Source organism: Chamaea fasciata, unplaced genomic scaffold, assembly GCF_029207755.1.
Source record: "Chamaea fasciata isolate MVZ Bird 193981 ecotype frontalis unplaced genomic scaffold, bChaFas1.0.hap1 SCAF_11, whole genome shotgun sequence".
Taxonomy (NCBI): Eukaryota; Metazoa; Chordata; class Aves; order Passeriformes; family Sylviidae; genus Chamaea; species Chamaea fasciata.
Genome location: NW_027094096.1, coordinates 25256473 through 25278182, shown reverse-complemented (window position 1 = coordinate 25278182; position 21710 = coordinate 25256473). Strand labels below are relative to the sequence as shown.

The 21710-nt window shown below is 41.7% G+C and overlaps 1 protein-coding gene across 1 annotated transcript in view; it reads right to left on the bottom strand.

Moving 5' to 3' along the window:
• Positions 1 to 1479: 1479 nt before the first annotated feature.
• Positions 1480 to 21710, bottom strand: part of FNDC3B (fibronectin type III domain containing 3B) — a 185319-nt gene continuing 165088 nt past the window's right edge. The window contains exons 24-26 of the mRNA XM_066193735.1: positions 14954 to 15120; positions 12101 to 12228; positions 1480 to 5101 (exon numbers count right to left, since the gene is read on the bottom strand). Of these exons, the coding sequence (XP_066049832.1) occupies positions 4790 to 5101; positions 12101 to 12228; positions 14954 to 15120 (607 nt within the window). The 3' untranslated portion in view covers positions 1480 to 4789. The remainder of the gene's footprint in view (positions 5102 to 12100; positions 12229 to 14953; positions 15121 to 21710) is intronic.

The following is a 21710-nucleotide window of genomic DNA, read 5'->3' as shown; positions in this document are numbered from 1 at the left end:
CTCTGGCACAACACTGGTGCTATGACCCACTCCCCTTCAGCTTTTTTTTTTTTCTGGATTTGAACATCTCTTAAACCTCAAAGACAGCGGTGAGCCTGTGGAAAAGCTCCACAGGAGGTGAACAACACGGACTGAAGTCACTCCAGATCCTGTTTGCTTCCCAACTCGTCCCGGGAGCGTGTGGCTCAGCTCGTGCCACACGTGGCACGGAGCCCCTGGTTCCTCAGAGAAACCCCCCTTCCAACGGGGCTCAGCTCTCCTGCACCACACCAAACGTGCTAGGAGCTGGCAGGAGCCACCGGGGTGAGGAGCAAAACAAATTCCAGGCGCTGGGTTTTGAGCAGCTCTGTGATTACCGAGGGGAGAGAATCGCCGCTGCCATAGAAACGGCAGCGCCAGCCCGGGGACCACGCGCCGCTGGGGAACACCTGGCACTGCTCACACCGTGTGCGACACGTGCCAGGGCCACTGCTGCACCACCCCGAACTAGTCTCTGCTTTCTTCCAGAACTTTTCAAAGCTGACACTTCCCTTGGCAGCAGGCAAAGAGCTGCTGGTAAACACAGCATCGCCCCAGCCCGGTTACAACTTGCTCTGTGCTTCCTCACAAAACAAAATCCACGGTGGATTTAGTGCTACTTACCCAGCTCCGCAGAGTCTGGATGTGGGAAAGGCACCCAGCACCTCTGCAAAAACCTGCGGGTGTTAACAGCACAAGGAAACATTCAGAACTCCAACAGCAAGTGTTTAAATCCCGCTTCACTCCCATGGGCTCTCACTGTCCTCCAGCATCTCTGCAGACACCGCTGGCAATGAACCAGGGACCACTGAAAATAAAAGAGCTCCTCAGATGCCAAAGTGCTGGTTACTATTTTAAAGACATATTTAAAAGATTTTGTTAAAGAGATTGTCTTGGCAAGCACTGCTTAAATAAAAAAAGCTGAGCAACCAAGTGAAAAAAGTTACCGTATTCCCCCAGGAAAACCCCACTCATGTTGTAAACTGCAGTAATTAAAAAAGCAAACTAATCAATCGTTGTATTTATGCAGTGATTTGAAGAAAAGCATTTAAAAAATAAAATGAAGGTGTTTGACGAGAAACATGTATGCCTACTAGATTAATTCATCATGATGAGGAATTGAATTCATTGCACATAATTAGTAAGTTAAAAGCTCTAGTATTTCAAGTGTTTAATTAGTAAGAGAGAAAAAACCTAGGTACGTTTCTGTAAATATAAATCCTTAATTTTCCTCGCAAGCTATATAAAAGCAGTGCTTAGAACACCTGACTTTCAAATTATCACTATCAACTTACTCTTCACAAAACCACAAAAATCGCTCCAATTACAAACCAGAAACATCCTGAGGTAAATTCAGGGCTCCCACCCTTGCTCCAGGACGCACAACAGCACTGACCTGCCAAAAGAGGCCACACGGACCCAGAAGGGCTGTGTTCAATTAAAATAAAGAATTAAAACAGAAAGAATTAAAACATTTATTGGGCATAAATATATTACATATACACTACAGATACAGTTAAGTCTTACATACATAGTGTAGTATTTGCAAAATCTATACATTAAAATTGATATGGCAGTTTTAATATAATGCATATGAAATAGTCTAAAATTTACAATACAAGAAAACTTCTGATTATTTTTTTTTTAAGTTGAAAAGCTTGGAATGTATGTTCCCATAGTGAGGTAAAAACATTTTCTTTTTCTTTTTCAATTTAAAGAACTGTGCAAGGATAAAGTTCATACACATTCAATTAGGGCACTTCTCAATCGTGACACTGAATACTGAGCTACTGGAGCCAACAAACAGGATTAGAAAACACTTCAAGTTCATGAAGAAAAAGGCAGAACAATATAAAAACATCTCTCTCCTTCCTTAAGGGTATCAAATACTTAGTGTTTCATTCTACCTTTGTTATTGGTGGTGATTTCTGTGAGAGCACAGCGCCCTGGGCTTGGATCCAACACCTGCCACTGCTCGACCAGGGGCACGAGGAGGTTTGGGAAGGGCCAAGGCATCAGCAGTGGTGGGTCAGGGACAAGGTCCCTCAGAGCAGGAGGGTGTGACACGGGTGACCTTTGTCACTGACACACGAGTGACAACCAGATCACTGTGGCAGGAGGTACAGACTGAAAATGGCAAATTGGCTGGGCCTGCCCCAGCTGCTCCAGCACAACCTCCCAAAAGCTCAGCCTTGGGCTGGGGGCTCTGGTTACTGCGGTTTACCAGGGACCCAACACATCAGCAGTGACAGAAAACGCTTTGAGTGTGACTGACTGCTCCCCCCTCCACTTCTGCTCACTGCTTTTAGTAGCACTCGTATTTCAAACTTTCAAAATTGCTAATTGGGTTGGGTTTTTTTTTTTCCTTTCTTTATTAAAGCAGTATTGTTTTTTTTTTTTTCTTAAAAAAGGTGTCAAGCTCGGATTTCATAGCAGCACTGCTCAAACAATATACCAAAAATAAAAAAAGGGAATCTATTCAAATTTCTGGGTTTTTTGTTTTGTTTTGTTTTGTTTTTTTCCCAAACTAGCGGTCTTTTCATCGTTTTAAAAAATACACTCTTCTCCCCTCCAATGAAAACAGCTGTATACTCTTTGCTCACAAAATACAGATGCAAGGTCACAGAGTTTCATATCACAAATAAATTTAAATAAGATGTAAATAAATTTGACAAGCCATGACTTTGGCAGAAAACAAAAAAATATATATATTTAGCTCAATGCCATTAGTTTGCAAGGCTAAATCGAACTAATTATAGTCAATAACAAAATACAGAACATTTCTAATATTTGCTACATCTAGAGAGGCACACAGAATAATTCATTGATCTTAGCACTTTCTTTCCAGAGATGATTTTGTTTTTGGATACATGTAAACGTTTGAATCACTGATAATGGGGTTTTTTTGGCATTTAATGTACTAGATGCTCCCATCTTCAAAAACACAAGAAAATGCAAGAAGATTAATAATACTAGGAATGCTGCCAGGTAAAAAGTTGACCTAAAGTACAACAGTATAAAACAGACAAAAATGTAACATGCTATGGGGAGGGCGGAGAGGGGATTTAGATTAGTACATAAGTACACTTTTTATTTTTTATTTTTTTTTTACAATAAATAAAAAGATTGCACTGTAATTGGTATTTAAAGTACTGTATGCAGTATATAGTATAAATAAACCTAAAAACAAAAATAATGTTGTTTTTTTTCCCCATTACTTTGGTTAAGGGAGTATTTATGCTAGTACAGGACACTGAATCTTAGACGATGGAGACAGAGCACAAAAAAGCTAGGACAAAAGCAAAATCAAGTAGCAAAAATATACAAAAACAAGAGGCAGGGAAATACACTGTGTCTGTTGCACCCTTTTGGAATCTATTTGCACCTCCAGCTCATTTATGTCCCTGAGGTACTTGCACAATGTTGACTTAATATAAATAACCCCATGACTCAAGAGTTAAAAATCTAGTGTCTCGATGGATTAAAGTGTGTCTGGGAAGGGGCAGGCAGGAGGGGGACACTGCCACCAGAGCAGGGACCGTTCCTCTGCAGGACTCTCATCTCAGTTTTGCCAGGTACCAAGTCATTTCTATCAGCCCCGTGGTGAGAACAGCATAGACACCCTTCTAAGGTATTTAGAAGGAACAGATGTGATTTCTGATACCTCCAAGAAAGTTCCATAAAATAGATACCCCTCCAAAAAAACAACAATAATATTAATAATAAAAAAAAAAGATCAACTGACAGTAAAGTTTGCTTCCATTGAGTGTAAATCTCACCTAATTCAGTAGAGGCAGTAAGCTGACACCAGCTCGAATCATATAAATCAGGCTGAATGTAATAGAATAATATCTAGTATTAGATTAGGAATAGTTATATACAGTGACAAACAGACAAGTTAAAGCAGCTTTTAAATAGCTGAACATGGGAAGAACTAACTATTGCACAATGCCCTCTTACTTAAAATTACTGCTAGGAATCAAAATGGTAAAAAAAAAAATCTATAATGCTTCTTAATTTATATGGAGTTCGGTTATTTGATTTCTTATACAGGCAGTTTATAGTGTTTGTAACTGTAAAAAGAACAGGCAACTAAAAAGGTTTTTCAACTGCAGGATGCTGTTCCAATTTAAATGCACTAAACAGTTAAAATAACGACTTAGGTTTTATCTTGAAAAATTGGGGCAAATGTAGTGAATAATTCGTAGGCAACATTGCTAATACTGTTCACGGAAAAACTGGTACTTGACTAACATTGTATTCTAGTCTTACCACTAAGCACACTTGTGACTAATGTTTAGAAGGAAAAAGAAGAGACAAAAAAAGTGACTCATGATTTAATTTTCCTAAATAGTAAGATAAAATAAGAGACTGCATGAACTTCAGTGAAAAAAAACCCCAAAACAACATTGAAAAGGCAAATTGGTGACAATTTTGAAATCGTGACGGAAAAACAACAACAACAAAAAAAATCTTGCTTTTGGTATCTGGTTTGCTTGTTTCTCCAGTTTGACCACTTCCTAGTCCTGAATTTCAAAAAGGTGCATCAAAACACTGATTTATCTCTCTTCAAGCTAGAACTGTAAAAAAACAAGAGCAGTATATAAAAATGCACGGTAGAACGAAGGATTAAAAAAAAAGGGGGTGGGTGGGAGGGGGGGAAAGGAGAAGGAGGAGGAATATCTGAATAAATGTGTGGATTATAATGCGTAGCATTAGTTAAACCTGTGGGGTTTGTCGGTGTTTTTTTTTAAGCTCCGGTTGGGATGGCCTACTTCATGAAGAAGTACTGCAATATACAGGCGAAGACGATGGAGAGGCTGGCGAAGCCGAGCACGATGAGCGCGGCGAACTGCTCGTCCGTGGGCACCATGGCCTTGGCCCCGGGGCCGTCGTGGCCGCCCGCCTCCCCCGGCAGCTCCGCGGCGCCGCGCTGCAGCGCGAAGGCGGCCGAGGGGCTGAAGGGGCCGCTCAGCTCCTGCGACGTGTCCACGCACCGGCGGCAGGCGCACACGCGGAACCGATAGTCCGTGTTCACCTGGAGGCCTGAGATGTGGAATGTGGTTTCTTCTCCCTTGTACACCTTTGAAAACAACAAACAAACAAACAAAGCGCGGGTTGCGCGGTTAGACACGGCCTTGCTTCCCGCTTTCGCCGCGGCAAAGAGCGCGGCGATTCGAGCACTCACAAGGATTTCACCACGGGAAAGTTCAGCCTGATGCCTTCAGTTTTTAGCTTTTACACTTTTCAGATGCTGGACTGCCTTATGGTAAAGCTCTGAACTCCACAGAGTGTTAGCAAGCTCTTCCCACAGTTCCCTCAGACAAAAAAAACCAACCAATCCTTCCAGGCCCGAGAACCAAGGCCATCATTCAGGCCCCAAAAAGCGTAAACAAAAACAAATTGGGAGAAACAAACTAGGGGGACGTGACTTCATTACCTGAAGCTGTAATTGCACAATTAACCTCTGATAGGCAAAAAGACCAAACTTAATATCTGTCTGAAAAACTCATTGCTCCATCTTGGGCGTGGCCTCCACGGGGCGTTTGCACCGCCCAAGGTGCATCTGCTGAAGGCCTTTAATAAATACCTGCTCTATTCTCTAACTCTGTCCAGCCTCTCCAAGTAGCTACTCCAGGCATCAACTCATCTCTCAAGGAAGGAACTCACTGGGTCAACGCGGGTTTTGGAACAACAGAGACACGTCGAGGACTTCTCAACAAGTCTCAACACAGTGCACGCAGGGAGAGACAACACGTCACTCAGCGCAGCAATGATAACACACACTAACCTTTTGTGGGGGTGATAAATGCCACAAACATATTTCTGCACTCTGAAAGTGTGACTGTATGCCTAAAACATGTCTAAGACATAATCACCCTGGCTGGCCCCAAAAGGAAGAAAACCTTCAAGCAAAGTTATTGGAAATCATTCGATGTGTAGTTGCACAATTGCTTACAAATGTCATTTTAATGTATTTTCCCCTCACATTTCTCTGAAAAAACAGCAATCTTGGCAGAAATTGCACTTTCAGAACGGTGGGAATAATAAAATATTACTAAGGGATGAAAACTTTCCTCTTGATTGCATTGTATTTGGTTGTTTACTAATCCAAACCCATCACACATTTATGTTAATCAAATGTAGGTACCACGTGCCTCAGAGCACAAGTCACGGTAACAGGAAGGAGAGAAAAAAACTGAGTATCCGAGACAATTTTGTGACTTAAATTGAAAAAAACACTGGAAACATTCACAAACTCTGAAAAAAAATAATTTATACAATGGATAGTTGCTGAGACTGATATTTTATGAAATGATAGAAGTGTCACAGAGTGACTGTGTCTGCTGGGAAAAAAACATCCTGAACTCCAGATGCTTTTTCCTCTGCTCATTTACCATTTCCCTTCTCTTTGCAGCATCTCTGCCCTCCCAGAGGCAAAAAACTCATCTCAGAAAAGGGGAGCAAGTGGTAAACTAGTCCCAAGCCCATAGAGGATTTCCTGTGTGTTAACTCTGGAGTAAGAAATGACGAGGGAAGAGAAGAACCCTGCTCAGCTAAAGACCACTTAAAGAGCTCAGCTTCCCAGCTTTCCTGCCCTGGCTGCCCCTGAGGCTCATCCCTTGGTTAAACAGTTGGTTGCTGATCTTTTGAGAGGGCCCGTGACAGAAAGATTAAGGTGCTTCTTTCATTTGTCTTCCCCTTTCCTTTTCCGCTTTCACAGCTTTTCCCAACGCGGTCTGAGTGATGGCGAGTCTGGGTTTCCAGACTCAGCACAAGTCCTCTAACCGGCTTGTGTTTCTTGGACCTGAGGCACAGATCAAGGAACAACGTTTAAATAAATGTTGCCTTGCCCAAGTTTTAGTCAGCATTTGCAGGAAGTTCCCTTTAGGTCAAGTGAGAGCAATACAACAAATTCATCCCATAAACCCCTGTGACTGGCCACAGCCATGCACTGCTGCCTTTCCTCTTGTCTTTGTCTTCCCAATGCCAACGAGGAGTGAGTCACTGGGTTACAGGAATTGCAGGGCAAACAAAACTGAAAGTGCTGCAGCAGGCCACAGAAATGATGTGAGGGTTGAAACATCCGTTTGCAAAGCACCCCTCATCCCAAGAACACCTCTGCCACTCTGTTCTCCTACAGCAATTCCGTTCCTAAACCCCACCTGTTGTGGAAAGCTGTGTCCCACGGGACTGGGTCAGGATTTTTCTACCTAACTCCCAGTTCTTCAGTTTCTCAGGGTAACTCAAAGCCCCCACAAAACAACTGTCAGCAAGATTTGCTTTCTGGCGCTGCTGTAATTAATCGTTCCATTTCAAAACATGTAGCCAGAAAAGCTCTACATGCCTTTGCCACAAATAAACCTTTGTAGCCAATATGACCACTTCTGAACTAAATTTTAAAAAATCCAATAAAATCCAAATAATGACATTTAATTAAAAAAACCAGAATCTAAAGTTCATAAATTACATTTAAGAGATACTAGGGATGGCACATATACAGCTTGTCTTTGCACTGAAAAAAATCCTGTCCAGTAAAAAAAAAAAAAAATCCCGTTTTTTTTTACTTGTTTTGTTCTGTCAGGGCGGTGAATACCAGTGTAACTGGAGGCCAAGTTTGGCTAAATCAAAGACCTGTATCTTCACTACAGTCTAACAAGTATAGATGGCCAAGTTCACTCGAGCCAGCTATTCAACAGCACTTCTCAGAAAAAGGCCAGACAGCCAAGTGAGAGAAGAGTGTTATCTGCAAGGGAAGTTTGAAAAATTACCGAAAGTAAATAGATTATGAGAATTAATATTCACCAATGATAAAGAGAAAACATTCCCTGCAGTAGCACTAAGACAGTTTTGGAAATTGTCCGGCTTTCAGTGGTTTGAGGAGTATTTACCAGCAGTGGACTTACCTATCAGGAACAGGTAAACAATTATTAAATTGTCACCCACTCCTGACAATTGTAACCTCTGCCAGGGGCTGCAGCAGCACCTCAGAGCTGTGGCAGGATGCCCCCAGCACACAGAACACATATGGGAAAAAGACTGTTCACCTGTTACACTCTGTTGAGAGGACTTTACACATACAACAGAAAAAACCCTTGGCAACAATGAATAAAGTCTTTAAATCTGCCAAACAAATATGAAATCAAATATAACTCTGTGAAGCAGCAATAGTATTTTATATATAGCACATTATGCTTTGGTGGCCAACAAGCCAAAGTGAAGTGCCTATCCAATTTATCACTTTCGGTTCCTAAAAACAGCTTTTTGGTTTGGACACTTGAGAATATAATAAAAATGTGATGAGCTTTTTGCCTGGCTCCCTCAATGAAAATATCATCACAAGTAATAAACTGCTGCTGAAGCCTCTCCTGGTATTTGATCCCACTGATCGAGCTGGAGAGACAGAGAATTCCTGCAGGCAAGGATTTCTCAATTTTACTGATCTCATTAAATAATTCCAACCCTCTCTCCTTCCTTTCCAAACAATAACAATGACAACCATAATTGCCCTATAAGCACCACACTGGAAAAGTGCAAGGTAACCTCACCTCGTTGTTGCACCCTGATGCAATGGCCAATGTCTTTAATAATTAATAAAACCCTATTTTGTAGGCAGGGACATCTTCCACCTGCCAGGAGTGGGTTTCAATCTGTGTCGAAAACGTGCCCACTTTGAAAGTTTAATTTCTTCTAAATCACCAGACAGATTTCTTTTTAAGAAACTGGATTATAATTTCATCCAAACTCAACATCAGCTTCACTCACTCCACTGCTGCGATACTCAAAAACCCCTCAGAGTTGTGTGACAGCCTTGTGTCCTGAACAGAGAAGCAACAGTTCCTCAGAGAACCTGCCTTGAAGTTGTTTGCACCGAAAAACCCCAACCAAAGGAAATTATTTGCTCCATCTCATGACACAAAATTGGCACCAGGAGGCAGAGGAAATACTCAATGCAAGTGGCACTAAATGCCAACAGGTACTGTGTCATTCTGTCGTATTCTGGCACACAACCAGCACAAGTGCCTTGGACTTACTGAAAACAGAGAAGGAAACCCAATTTTTGGGCTGAGTAGAGCTTTACCAAAATTATCAGTTCACTAAAGCATTTCAGATATTGTGTGTCCACACAATCTAATCCAAATAAAAAACAATAATTAAAGTGAGAGCTTGGTAAGGCCAACTGAGCTCTCCCAGGCACCCACCTCTCAGTGCAGACCTGAGAACCACTAGGGGATTTTCACACATCCAGGGTATCTTACCCATTGCTCTTCTTTTGGAAAGCATTTGGAGACAGTTTGTTTTTTTTCCCCCAGAAGAGATGTGGCAGAAGCTGAAGAAACACTGCTGCCTCCAAATTCTCAGAAATTTCCAAGGTTTTGCTTCAGTGGCAAACAATTTAAGGATAAAGAAGCTTTTAAAAGTTCAGTTCTGACTTCCCATGGTCAGTTCTTGGGAGGACCTGGTTCCTGGGTGATTCCATCCCCAGAGCCGCTCAAATGGGAAACCAAACCTTAGGCTGCTGGGCATGGCAGCTGTTATCCCAAACTGCAGCTCCTGCAGGTGCTGCACAGCCCAGCCCACTCCCTTAAATCCACATTAAAGCTATGCCAACACTGAGACAATTTAATGTACTTTGGAGCTAAATTCTGACTGAGTAAGCCATGTTAGATAGAAGTGCAAGAAACAGAAAAACAAATCCAGGGCCCTGATTCCTGGAATCTCCTGTGGCTTACATCTTGATTCATAAGCAAGGAAGATTTGATTTCCTAGAAAGAACTGTCACATGCTGTTGCTTTTTAAAAATTATCTGTAAAGATAAAGCATACAAATACACATAAAGGAACACACTGTGTGAGAAACAAGGAAAGGAGTAGCCAGCCTTTTTTAAAATACACCTTCCAGGGAGCTAAAATGTTATCTGTTAAGCTCCAGGAAATCCAGATCTTCAGACAATTCTCAGCAGAGAAATATTTACAAAATATTCTCCCAGAGGAGGGCAGGGATGGCTGTAGTCCCAGTCTGAAAAAAACGGGCTTTTGAGTACTTTGGTATCACCTCTGCTAGATCAAGTGGTGGAAAATCAGCAGCTTTTAGGCTGTTGAGGGCTGCAAACATTGGGGTGCAGGCGAGGGAGACAGCTCAGGTGTGACAGGCTAGAGAGAAAGGACAGCTTTACCCAAAAGCGTATCAGTGGCTGATGTTGCATTCCATGAATAGCCTGAAAATCTAGAGTGTATTTCACTTGTGCCACCCTTCAAAACAATTTGCAAAATGTTTCTAGTATAATATACCCCTTTAGATACATATGCAAAATATATATGTCACTCGCAGGGAACAAAAAACATTTTTAAAAATAAATTTAGGGCTTGCACTTTAAAGGTAATTAACATATCACTAACATTAATGAACGTATTGGTGACAGTGCTTTTCAGTTAAATAGCAGCAGGTGATCACAGGCACGTCAAAGCGGAGGTGAAAATGTATTAGCCAGAAAATCACTGAAAGGTGTTTCTGGTTTTGATCTTCTGTGCACATTACAGGAGCTCAGAGCACGCAGCCACCGCAGCTCATGGACAGGGACGTGCCCCAGTGCTGAGACACCTCCCACGTTCCTGATGGGAGAAAAAACCATCCTGATGGGCAAAGGTGATTTCTGTGAAGGTGAAACAGTGGAGATCTCTCTCTTTCCCATGGCTGGTTATCAGCCAGCACAACTACACAAGCCCCATTGTCACTTGGAGCATCCCAGCCAGGAACTTTTTGCAGGGAGTTACTGGTGACAACTCCCACTAAAACCCCTCGCCAGGTTCGTGCCTCATGAGAAATGAAGACCCTCAACATAAGAAGACCCTGAAAGTATTTCTTACTTCCTTCACTGCTGTTTTTTTTCACACCCCAAGTTCTGGACCGTGCAGATTAAGCCATCACTTATGTCCCAGGAACATGAAGCTGTGTCCAGTTGTCCCCAGGGACACCAGAACATTTTAAACACTGGGGCTGTTTACTGAAGGCAACACACCAAAGCTACTCTGTGCATCAGGCAACAGCAAAATGGCTCCACTTATCCACTTGCCACTGACATTATGAGGCCAACACAGTACACTGGAGTTTCATTACCTACACAAGCACCAAAAATGTTTCCGGACAAAAACAATCGTTAGGTTTCTGAATCTTTATCACCCCCATGAACTGTCTTGCATTTTTCTTGTTATTTTTGATAATTCATTAGTTCACAGTAGCACTCAAAAACAGCCTGAAGAGGAACAAGGACACTGTTGCAAAGAAAGCACTACCTTTTACGTATTTTTAAGAGTTTAATTAGCGCAGCATAAGAGTTTAATTAGCATAGCATATCTCATTTCCCTAATTTGGATTTATTAGGAATCCGCATGACAACGAAAGCAAGCACAGGAAAACGAGAGCACGCAGATGAAGTGCACTGCAAATCACACAGCCAGAGGTGTGATAGATGAAATAAAAGGTCTAACTGTGAATGAGCTGTTCTGCTTCAGGTGCTCTGGGGAAGTGTCCACTTGTGATGTCTAATCCAGACAGACAAGGAAAGAAGGATCAGCTGTACTCCACTGCCTTTGCTTCCACAGTGACAGAACGGATACACAGCAGTTACACGTGCATCAAAACCTCAGATAGGGATGAGACAGATGAACAAACCACTTAAAGTGTACTTGACTGAAAACCTTGATGGACAGTCTTGGAATCGGCTTAGAAAGATTAATCTTTTGACTTCATCTCCAGATAATGGTTAAGAGCAGCCAGCTCAGAAGCAAGCACGGGTGGACAGAACTGTAAGTTTTTAAAGGTTAGTACAGTTAAAAATAGTGATTAACCACAGAAAGAACACAAATCACTCCAATAAAATAATGATGTTCCATACTCTCCCTTAGGGAAGAAAACAGCCCATTACAGCCCTTAATTTTGACTCAGCCTTTACCGAAGTGCACCTGACACATCACCATAGGCTGTAATTCAATACAGGAGAAAGAAGCAGCACAGTGGATTTTCAAAGCCATTTCCATTATGCCATCAATTTAACAATATTAAATCCAGACCATTTCCCTACCTGCTTGTATTCAGATTCTCTTCCAACCAGTACCTGCAGAACATAACCTACAGGATCTCCCTTCATGGGTGGGACCATTTCCCAGGTCACTTCACAGGAGTTTCCTCCCAGCTGTGTCACTCGAGGGGCTACAACAAAAGGAAATGTGTTAATGTTTAATATAAAGATTGCACTGAAATCTTATTTTATAAGCACTGTAACATTTACCAGAACATTTTTATGAGGGTAGAGCACCTCTTACCTGTCAGCTCTGTGAGCTGCTACAAAGGGAGGAGTGGATTTAGAGAAAACTTTCAGAACTTAATTGCAGTGCTGTGCACAGATCTTTTCAAAGCAGAAGCCAATGCACAAATTACACAGGCGTTCATAAAACCAGCAATTCTGTGAAGCTCTGAGCAAACACCTGTGCCAGTGGAGATGCCTGTGCATCCCTCCCACGCTACATGCCATTGAAAGAGAGGAATAATATCAAACATTTCATTCAGGAAAAATAGGAGAAGGAATGTGAGAAGAGAAGCTAAATCATCTTCTGTATTAGAGATGAAGTCCAGCCTGGGAAGCAAAAGGACAAGCATAATTTTCAAAACCTGGACTTGAATATAACTCTGAGCCTGACACCCACTTGATCAGACCTGCTATTTCTAGCCAGGTGTTACAAGGCTGCTGTCCTTGGCAGAGGCTCTCTCACCAGCTGAAAGACAAGGGACGCTGTGCCTTGACCCACGGCAAGCTCACAGGTGAGCCTCGCAGAGCACAGACAGGCAGCACGTTTTTATGTACAACAAAGCATCTGCCACTGGAAGGCATGAAAAATACTCCAGGGTCTTCCAACCTCTTGATCAGGCAGAGCCAGCAAGCACAATACCAAAAAAGAAGAATAAAACTGGGAGAAACAAGAGTGCTGTACACTTGTATGAGGTGGTTAACATGTGCACGTGCACGGACATGAGCTTGTTAAAGGCAATCTAGATCCCCAACCCTACAAAAACAGACAACAGGAGGGTCTGCCAAAGAAACAAATGCTGCTGCATACATTACACGAATTTCAGACTGATTTGTTACTTCCCAAGAGGAACACATGAATCATGAAGGCCCAAATGTAATCAATATCCATTTACTTCTCTCTGCACATCTGCTAGTGTTCAGAGACTGTTAATAGACGCCTTCATCTTAGCTGACAACAACAATCTCAATTATTTCTCCTTCTCCTTCCATCCCTCACTTCAATACATGTAAGATTTTTGTCTGACACTTACAAAACACTGCCATTAACAACAAATCTATTCTAGGGTTGGCATCACTAAGAGAGTAATTAGGACACCTTATGGGAGAACAAACACTTTCTTCTGATAGATAAAAAGCCAAACTAAGCTTATCACGTAAATTCCTCTGTACTTCTCTGAACACAGAAGGGAATCAACACCATCATCCTGCATCACCACTCCTCCCCCATGGCATCACTTCCCCTCAGCAGTGTTCATTAGCACCGTTTTGTCATGCCCTTTTCTGTGTCACAGCCAGTGCTCTGTCAGGTACCCGAGGTCCCAGCCCACACATGACCTGGTATTTGCAGCATTGATGCTCAGCCCAGGGGATGAGTCACATTAAACAGGGACTCAACAGGCAGACTGGGAGCTCAAAGCAAAAAAACCTAGGTGAGGTGAACTGAATAAAATGGATTTTTAGCCATCAAAATGTAAGTGTGACTACAGTGCATGTGAGCATCCTGGGTCATCCCACGCCAGTTCCCTTCCCTTGGCTGGGCAGCACATCTCACGCCTGTGTAAAGGTGTGAACCAGGATAACTCACCCCTGGCTAAGTATCCCTACCTACCCTCAATCCCACAGGTGTTTTTTGGCTGGAGAATGTTTTTCTCCCTGGGGTGGCTCAGAGCAGCTGACCTAGCAGGGAAAGGCACCCCCAGCAGTGTTCTTCCTTCTCTAAGTATTTGGTTACAAAAGGTGTCCAAATCACCAAAGCCAGATTTTAAATACAGAGAAGCAAACAAAACCTTTCTGACAAATTGGCGGTTGTTTCTTTCAGAAAATCACAGGGCTTGACAAGGAAGACTTTACCACCCAGAGGAAAAGGTGCATTTGATTTCAGCTCAGCTGATCTGACAGCCCATAGAGCAAACCCACCACCTTTGTAACAGGCCAAAGGAGGACTAATTAGGCCTAGAACAAAAGGCCAAATTACATGAAGTTTTATAATGAAATATCTTTCACTGTGGTTTTTAGTTTTGCCCCTTCCTTCCTTCCTTCCTCCTCTTCAGGAGCATAATTACTTAGGACAAAATTTACACACAGACATTTCATGATAAAACTTCTTTTAATTAGGCCTTTAGTTCTCCTGGCAGAGCACATGCTGAGTTCTAAGTCTAATGTTCTATATATGAAATATCATAATTAATTTTATACATTGAAGGAAAAAAACCCCTGAAGGTCTACATAGGACATCACAGTCACAACAAAAAAACCATAAAACTTTATTAAAGCTTAAGTTGGTAGGTACACACACACACATTGCAGCTGTTAGATTCCTTGTATAAATGCTGTGGTAATCCAGAGCAATCCCCTGGTAAACATTGACAGCAGCAGCATTTTAACAGTTTTTTTTATTACAACAGTGGCTGACATAACCTTTATGTTGCTTGTGTGATTTTTTTGGGTGGGAATTTAGCTTCCCACCATTAAGTAACTTCGCAACTCAAGAGAAACCTACAGTCAGCACAAAGTGGTTCTTCACCTGGGTTATTACCTACTTATGGCAACCCTTACAACCTCCCCTCATACTTACCAGTCACAGAAATATTTACATGTTACTTACACGTAAAACAACCTGCTACATACCTTTGATTGCAGGTGGGACTGACTTAGTTGTGCAGAAGGTACAGATTTCTGAGAAAGGTCCCTCCCCAGCATCATTGACCGCCTGTATTCTGAAGGAGTAACAGGTGGATTCCGTCAGCCTCTGTATCTTGTACGTGTGACTTGGTCCCCTATAAATTGGCATAAACCTGAAACAATAAAAATGACGGTATGCAGTTACACTGACATTTCTGGCTATTGCACTCAGCAGCTCCAAACTGGCACCACGTGCCCTGCAGGGCTATTAAACACACATATAAAAATGTCACATTAATAACACACTGATGATGATGAGGAGGTCAGGGACAGCAGAAGTTTATTGTCCCTTTTGAAAGTACTATTACCTTGAAAAATGATTACATGAATTATGAGGAAGAACATCTGCCAGTGGGTCCCCCACAACCATGGAATCAAAATGGATTCAGCCTGTGTCCTGCGACAATACACCATGTGTGCTGCTGGTTTACATGTATGATGAAAACACAATTATTATGTTGACTCTCTAATGGATTTGGACTTCATCTGCACATTAAGACACAAAGACTGTGTCTTACAGTCATCTGTGTTATCTTCCAAAACACTTCCACTGACAAGACTAAACAGGAGCACACACAAACTTGTCCAACAATGTAATACTGAACAAAATCACTTAAAAAGAAAAAAAAGTATACAGTTGCTAAAGAGAATCTGACTTTTGTTTTCTATAGCTCTGCTCAGATAAATGCTTTTCACTAGCAGTTGTATGTCAGCCAGCAATTTCCAGCTAAGCCTCTGACCCCCAGGAGCTGAGCACAGTGGGGATGAAAGCAAATAAAGAGGAAGCACCCAGACTGTGCATCCATCCACTTGGCCTCCACCAGGGGACAACAACTTGCACGCAACAGTCCTGGCCTCGGAGAACAGAAAATTTGCTGCGTAGGATCACATACTCTTTTTTCATTATTTAGTACCCTTATTCAAGTGTCTTAACCATTTCAGAAGGTTTTAAATCACCAGGAAGCCAAGACATATTTTTCTCTGACCTCACTATCTAGGTGCTAAGCTTTTTGTTTTGGCTTTGCATGAGATACAGAGTACAACCAATTTGAGCATTTCAAAGAAACTGGGTCTGTCATTAGCTCTCAGAGAGAAAAATCAATTTGTATTACGTTATGATTGCAATCCACGTAAGTACAAACAGAGATCAAGAATCATCTGTAATAAAAGGAAATATTCAGGTAATTCAAATTGCTGGAAATGTACTCTGAGGACTAATGTGACTTGCTACCCTCACTGAGTTTTAGTGAGACCCACACATTTATAGAAAACTAAAGATCTGTGCCCACAAGCTTTTAAGAGGAAAGTTTAGAGCCATCTTCCAAAAGAAGAATTGTTTTCTTAACCTTGCGCTTACCCAGCTTAAGAACTCCCTGCTACCCCACATTTCTGAGGCTCATGTAAGCAGCCACAGCAAGTTTCAAAAGACTGACACAAACCCGCGCTCATGGGATAACATTTCTTGAGATTCATTGTGTGATGAGCAAAGAACACACACTCAGGAGAACATAAAGACTCAAGAGACAAGATGCTCTCTTCCTCTGCACTTCTTGCAGCTCAACCAGGCAGCTGGCTCAGAAACCACTGCAGTACTCACAGAGATTTGTCTCGGACCCTGATCCAAGGGCAACAGAGAGCAAAAAAGATCCAATGCCTGTTTGAGACTAATGACCTCTTTGCAATCATTTGCGGAATTAGGTGAGCAAGGGAGGATAAATGTATCTTCCCAACTCCAGGTGGGCTTAAGGCACATTTCCAGTCATTCATACAGCCAATACCAATGACTCAAATGATATTTTCACCTTTCGGATATGACTAAGGTCACTAACACTTCCCAACACCGAGGAAGAGATCTGGAAAAAACATTTGAGCTCCTTCTGTCACTTGGGAACTCGACTAATACTCGCAGTTCAGTTAATACCAATACTCCCATCCACTTCCCATCTCCACTCATTTCTACTTCTTGTCTCAAAAAACATCTGTAAGGAAAACAAGAACTGTTACAGAGAAGCTTGCACAGAACTGCAATGTGCAATGTGCATGCTTGCACAGGACTGCAATGGAAGCACATGTAAAGTAGGCATCTCATAATCCTCCAGGATTATTTCTGCTATTTTTAAAAATATTGCAGTTAATCGATGTAGGTGGCTATAGATATGGAACAGCCTTTTTTTCACTCTCCTGGGCTTTCTGCTGGAGGACCACAATGAACTTCAAGCTGAGTCAATAGCATAGCTGCACATTGCTACTGTGAGGTAGCACACGTTAAAAATTACCTTAACTAAGGTAACATGTTCGTATTGTTGCATTTTCATTTTTAAAATCGAAATCTAACTTAAAAAGCACATTTGAACATGAGCTCTATGTACCTTTGCCTTCTTGGCAAGTCTGTTATTGTTCACTGTGCTTCATCCAGGCCTCATTCCATACGCTGCCTCAAGAACAAGTCAGCTCTAAGCTTATTTGCAAGGACTTAATCTCCTATGCACTGAAAAGTTGACTTAATCTGTGTATGGAAACCTCCCCTGTCCTCTGTTGCCCTCTCACCTTCAAAAAAAGACATTTTCAAATCTCAGAGGTTTGCCCAGTTGAATTCAAAAGACAACAGGCTACATCCTTCAACTAGCACCCTGCCTTTGAAAACATTCAGCCTCTGTTGTTACTGGCATTCTCAATACAGCTGTATTTTTTATTTTTTTTTTTTTAAGTTTGCACCATTCACAATTAAACCTGATTTATTCTAGTTTTCCCATGCTGCGGTGTTGCCTCTCCTCTCCACTAAATTAACAGCAGATACCAAAAAGAAAGCAACTTTCTCCAGGGATGGAGACACTCCCCAGAGGCTACTTCTCCCTCATCTCACGGAGTGATCCCAATTCTCCCTTCCCAGACATTCTCACATCAGTCATGGATTATTCATTTACCTGCACACAGCAGAGGAGAGAGAACATCATGTCCTACAGCAATTGTTAGGGAGACACCACTGCTGTTAGTTTTTGATCAATACCCTTTCATTCCCAGTGAAGATCTTGGAAGTCTTTTGCATGCTGCAGCTATTTTGTTTCCTCCACCTCAGTCACTTCCAGCCGAGCAGAAGAATATGAATGTACTTGCTCTACCTCTGCTCATTAATTCCCAGCACATTTTGAGCAGCAGGTTCCCTTGCAAACTCTCGGGTTTTGTTTATGTTTTGGTAACCCATTGGTTCTTACAGGAATTGAATTTGAAAGAAATTCTACTGTATAGCACTAAGTAAGATGGAAATCTTGGAGGGAGGCACAGAGGCTGGAAGAGCCACCTGAATGATTCTGTCGCTGCCTCTCAAAATAGGTGGTCAGATGTCAGGATTTTGGCTGGAGAGCAATCACTAATACAGCACAGCCTGACCTGGTGACCTGAGGCTTCACATCAGCACACAAAGGCAACCGCCTAATTAGGAACTGAAGTACAAGAATTTCACAAACCAACAGCTCTTTTAATATTATTAATGCTACATCTCATTATCTACACATTTATTGCCCCCACCTACTTTCTTAGACTGCTCCTCTAATTTGGTGGCAGAACATTATCAAACATTCACTGATTTATGAGATTTTCTCTCTGTACTGTGGGTGGCAACAAGGAAAGCAAAGCTTCAAAACAAATTCATCTAATTCAGAGATAGAGGAGTAAAGTCAACACACTTTTTTTTTTTTTCCCCCTGTTTCTGCTGTATTTCAAAACATTCTGCTCAAAGGAAAAGTTTCACATTTGCAGCATCTCTCATGCCCACCTCCATCACTGTTCCTATAACCAGGACCAGCGTGACACAGTATTTTCAGCTTTGGGGCACTTTTCCAGGCCATTCTTTGGGACCTCCTTTTGCAGGCAGGTGCTGAAGGAAAGTAAACATAAAACAAAAGTTCTCCAAAGGAGTTTTGTGCTCCCACAACGTCACCCAACTCTGGCTTCCAGTCCTAAAATGAGGCGTGGACCAAACAGGTGGGATGCACAGGCCCCTTTGACCAGAAGATCTGTTTTCTGGAAGATTTCTTTCGGAGAGTTTTATCTATAATACATGTTATATGTATTACCTGTATTATAATGTATGTTCACCACTGCCAATATAATTTTTGGTTTGATGAATAATAATAATAGTAACAACAGGGCCCAGTGAATGAAACATTTCCTTCCTTATACTTTGAAAAGCAAAACTGAGCGAAGAACAGAAAAAGGCAGGAAGAGAAGTGATAACAGTCAGATGGGAAGATGGGAAGAGATGGGAAGAGTTTGGTTTTCTCCCCTGAATTATCTAGCACATCTGCAGGCAAGACAAAGGATACTTGCTGCCAAAAATCGATTTTTAGCCTGTTTCTACTAGATTATCTTTCATCTGCTGCTGAGTTTGAGTGTGTAACCCATATTTAGAACAGAAAACCACTTGTCAGATGTCTGGAAGTATTGAGAGTTGAAGTATTTCAGCCTACAGAAGCTCCTCCACGGCAAGAAAAACAGCTTTTTTGGAAGAAGCACCTGGGCACATACAGGAGGAATGGAAGACAGAGCAGCAAAGTGCCCGACTGAAGATTCCTGTGTGTAGCCACATCTGGGGGGAAAGGAACAGGCAGGGAGGGTAATACTGAGCTTAAATGGGAATTAACAGCGTTTGAATGGAAGATGTGGGAGAAATCAGGGAGAGCACCCAATGGCCTCTTGAAATTATACACTCAGGAAGAAGTAGATGATGAGGCAGCTACAGCACCCTGTCAATAACCAACAGTAGATATAAAGAGTGAACTTAAAGATAAAACCAAAAGAGAACAAACACAGTTCAGAGCAGCAAACCTACACTCTTACAGCCCTACACGTGTTTATCTTCCCTGTGCAGCATTAGAGCCACTTTCCCAGTGTGGCAGCAACCAAACAGTGTTTATGGGCCTTCCAATCATGCTCACTGAGCACATTGTGTCCAGGCTGCTGCTGTGACAGCCCCAGGAACCTGGGCAGAGCTGGAGAAGGGAGCCAAGCTCAGCCTCTGCTCCACCAACGTCAGCAGAGTGAAGCTGGAACCTAAAAATGTGCCCCTGGAAAACTGGCCAATGTGATCCTGCTGCACTAAGCTGAGCCTCCATTATGCTTCAGAGATTAAATATTAGAGTCATTACTCCAATCAAGGCATAATTTTTCTTACAAAGTTGTTACAGATGTGCGGAAAATAGTTTTTATTACAGTGACAATCTTGGGTCTAGATGCTGCTCTTATTTATGATCTGCTGTGTGGAATGTTCAGTTACCCATGAAGTCTGAAGTACCTGCAGACGTGCACAGATCAAAATAAAGGAGAAAATTTTATTTCTTACCAAAGCAGGGATTTTTTGAATACACTTATGGAGTAGCATCTTACTCTTTTGTCTTGCCAGCTTCCTAAGAGCTGAAACACCTCATTTCACACATTTAACGTGGTTTTCTCAGGCTTCACTTTGTGTCAAATAATGACACACATACAGTTAACTCACACCTACTATGAATGTTGGTTTACTCCTGCTTCCAGGAAGAAAGATGAAATACATGCACAAGTTAACTCTCTTACACCTGGGAACAGTTCTCCCACTTCTTTTTCATTTGCAAAGCCCCAGGTATCTGATCAGAATGCTGCTAATATAAACATCACAATTATTAATAGCAATACTCACCTACACAAAGCTGCAACATGATCACAGGTTAGCTCGAAAACTTTCCTGAACATTAACTTGCTTTCTAGCCAGGCTTGCAGTGGAAACTGTAGCATGCCATCTGTCTCGGTGCTCATGCTTAATTTCCTTTTATCACTGTTTTACCCAATATGAAAATGATTTTTTCCTGCAGGTTTTTGCAAGGATACATTAACTTATCTGATTTTGTATTTTAATAGAATTTCATGAGCCAGTAGGACTGATACATAACAGTAATTGCTGTTAAAATGGGTGTAAATTATCTTGATCAAATCAGGAGTGTAAACAATTTTTTAATTGGACTGCTTGAAACTTGCAGTAGCCAGGGAATGATTATGCAAAAGTCATCAGGCAAGGGCAGCACGTTCAGCAGCTCATCCCTCTGTGTTTCTGTTCTACCTTCAAGTTAAAGCAGAGCAAACACCCCATGTTGAGGCTCATTTGTTCAACCACTCCCTGCTACCACCAGCTGAAGACAACAGAAGTGTGGGACAATTTGTTCATGATCCTTACATCATGTTTTCAAAGAATATGTTTATGGTGTTTCTCAGTCAACTTTACCAATGATTCTTCCTTAAAATGTAATTACACGTGCATATATTGATTGTGATTCTGTACACACATACAAATCACATCATTTACCTCAACTGCAACATGCAGTCATCCAAAATAAACACAAGCAACTGATAAATGACCCACTACTAATTCACTTGCTAATTCTCCCTTTCAGACTGGATATTGTGAGCATTTTAAGACACTAAGAGGTGTAATTAGTTGTGGGAACAACTAAAGATTAATTACCGGTACAGCAGGAAAAGAATAAAACCCATTAATTAGGTTCATTTCTTCCACAGAGGAAAAAATCCATAGTATTCTGAGAAGTAGTGCAAATTGATTAATATAAATTTCTTGACACTACCACAATTAGAAAATGAAGTCACAACTGATAGTTTATTTAAAAAAGAAAGGAATTTCATAGGCCTCCTTACATAAAGGTCACTTAACTCTCAACTA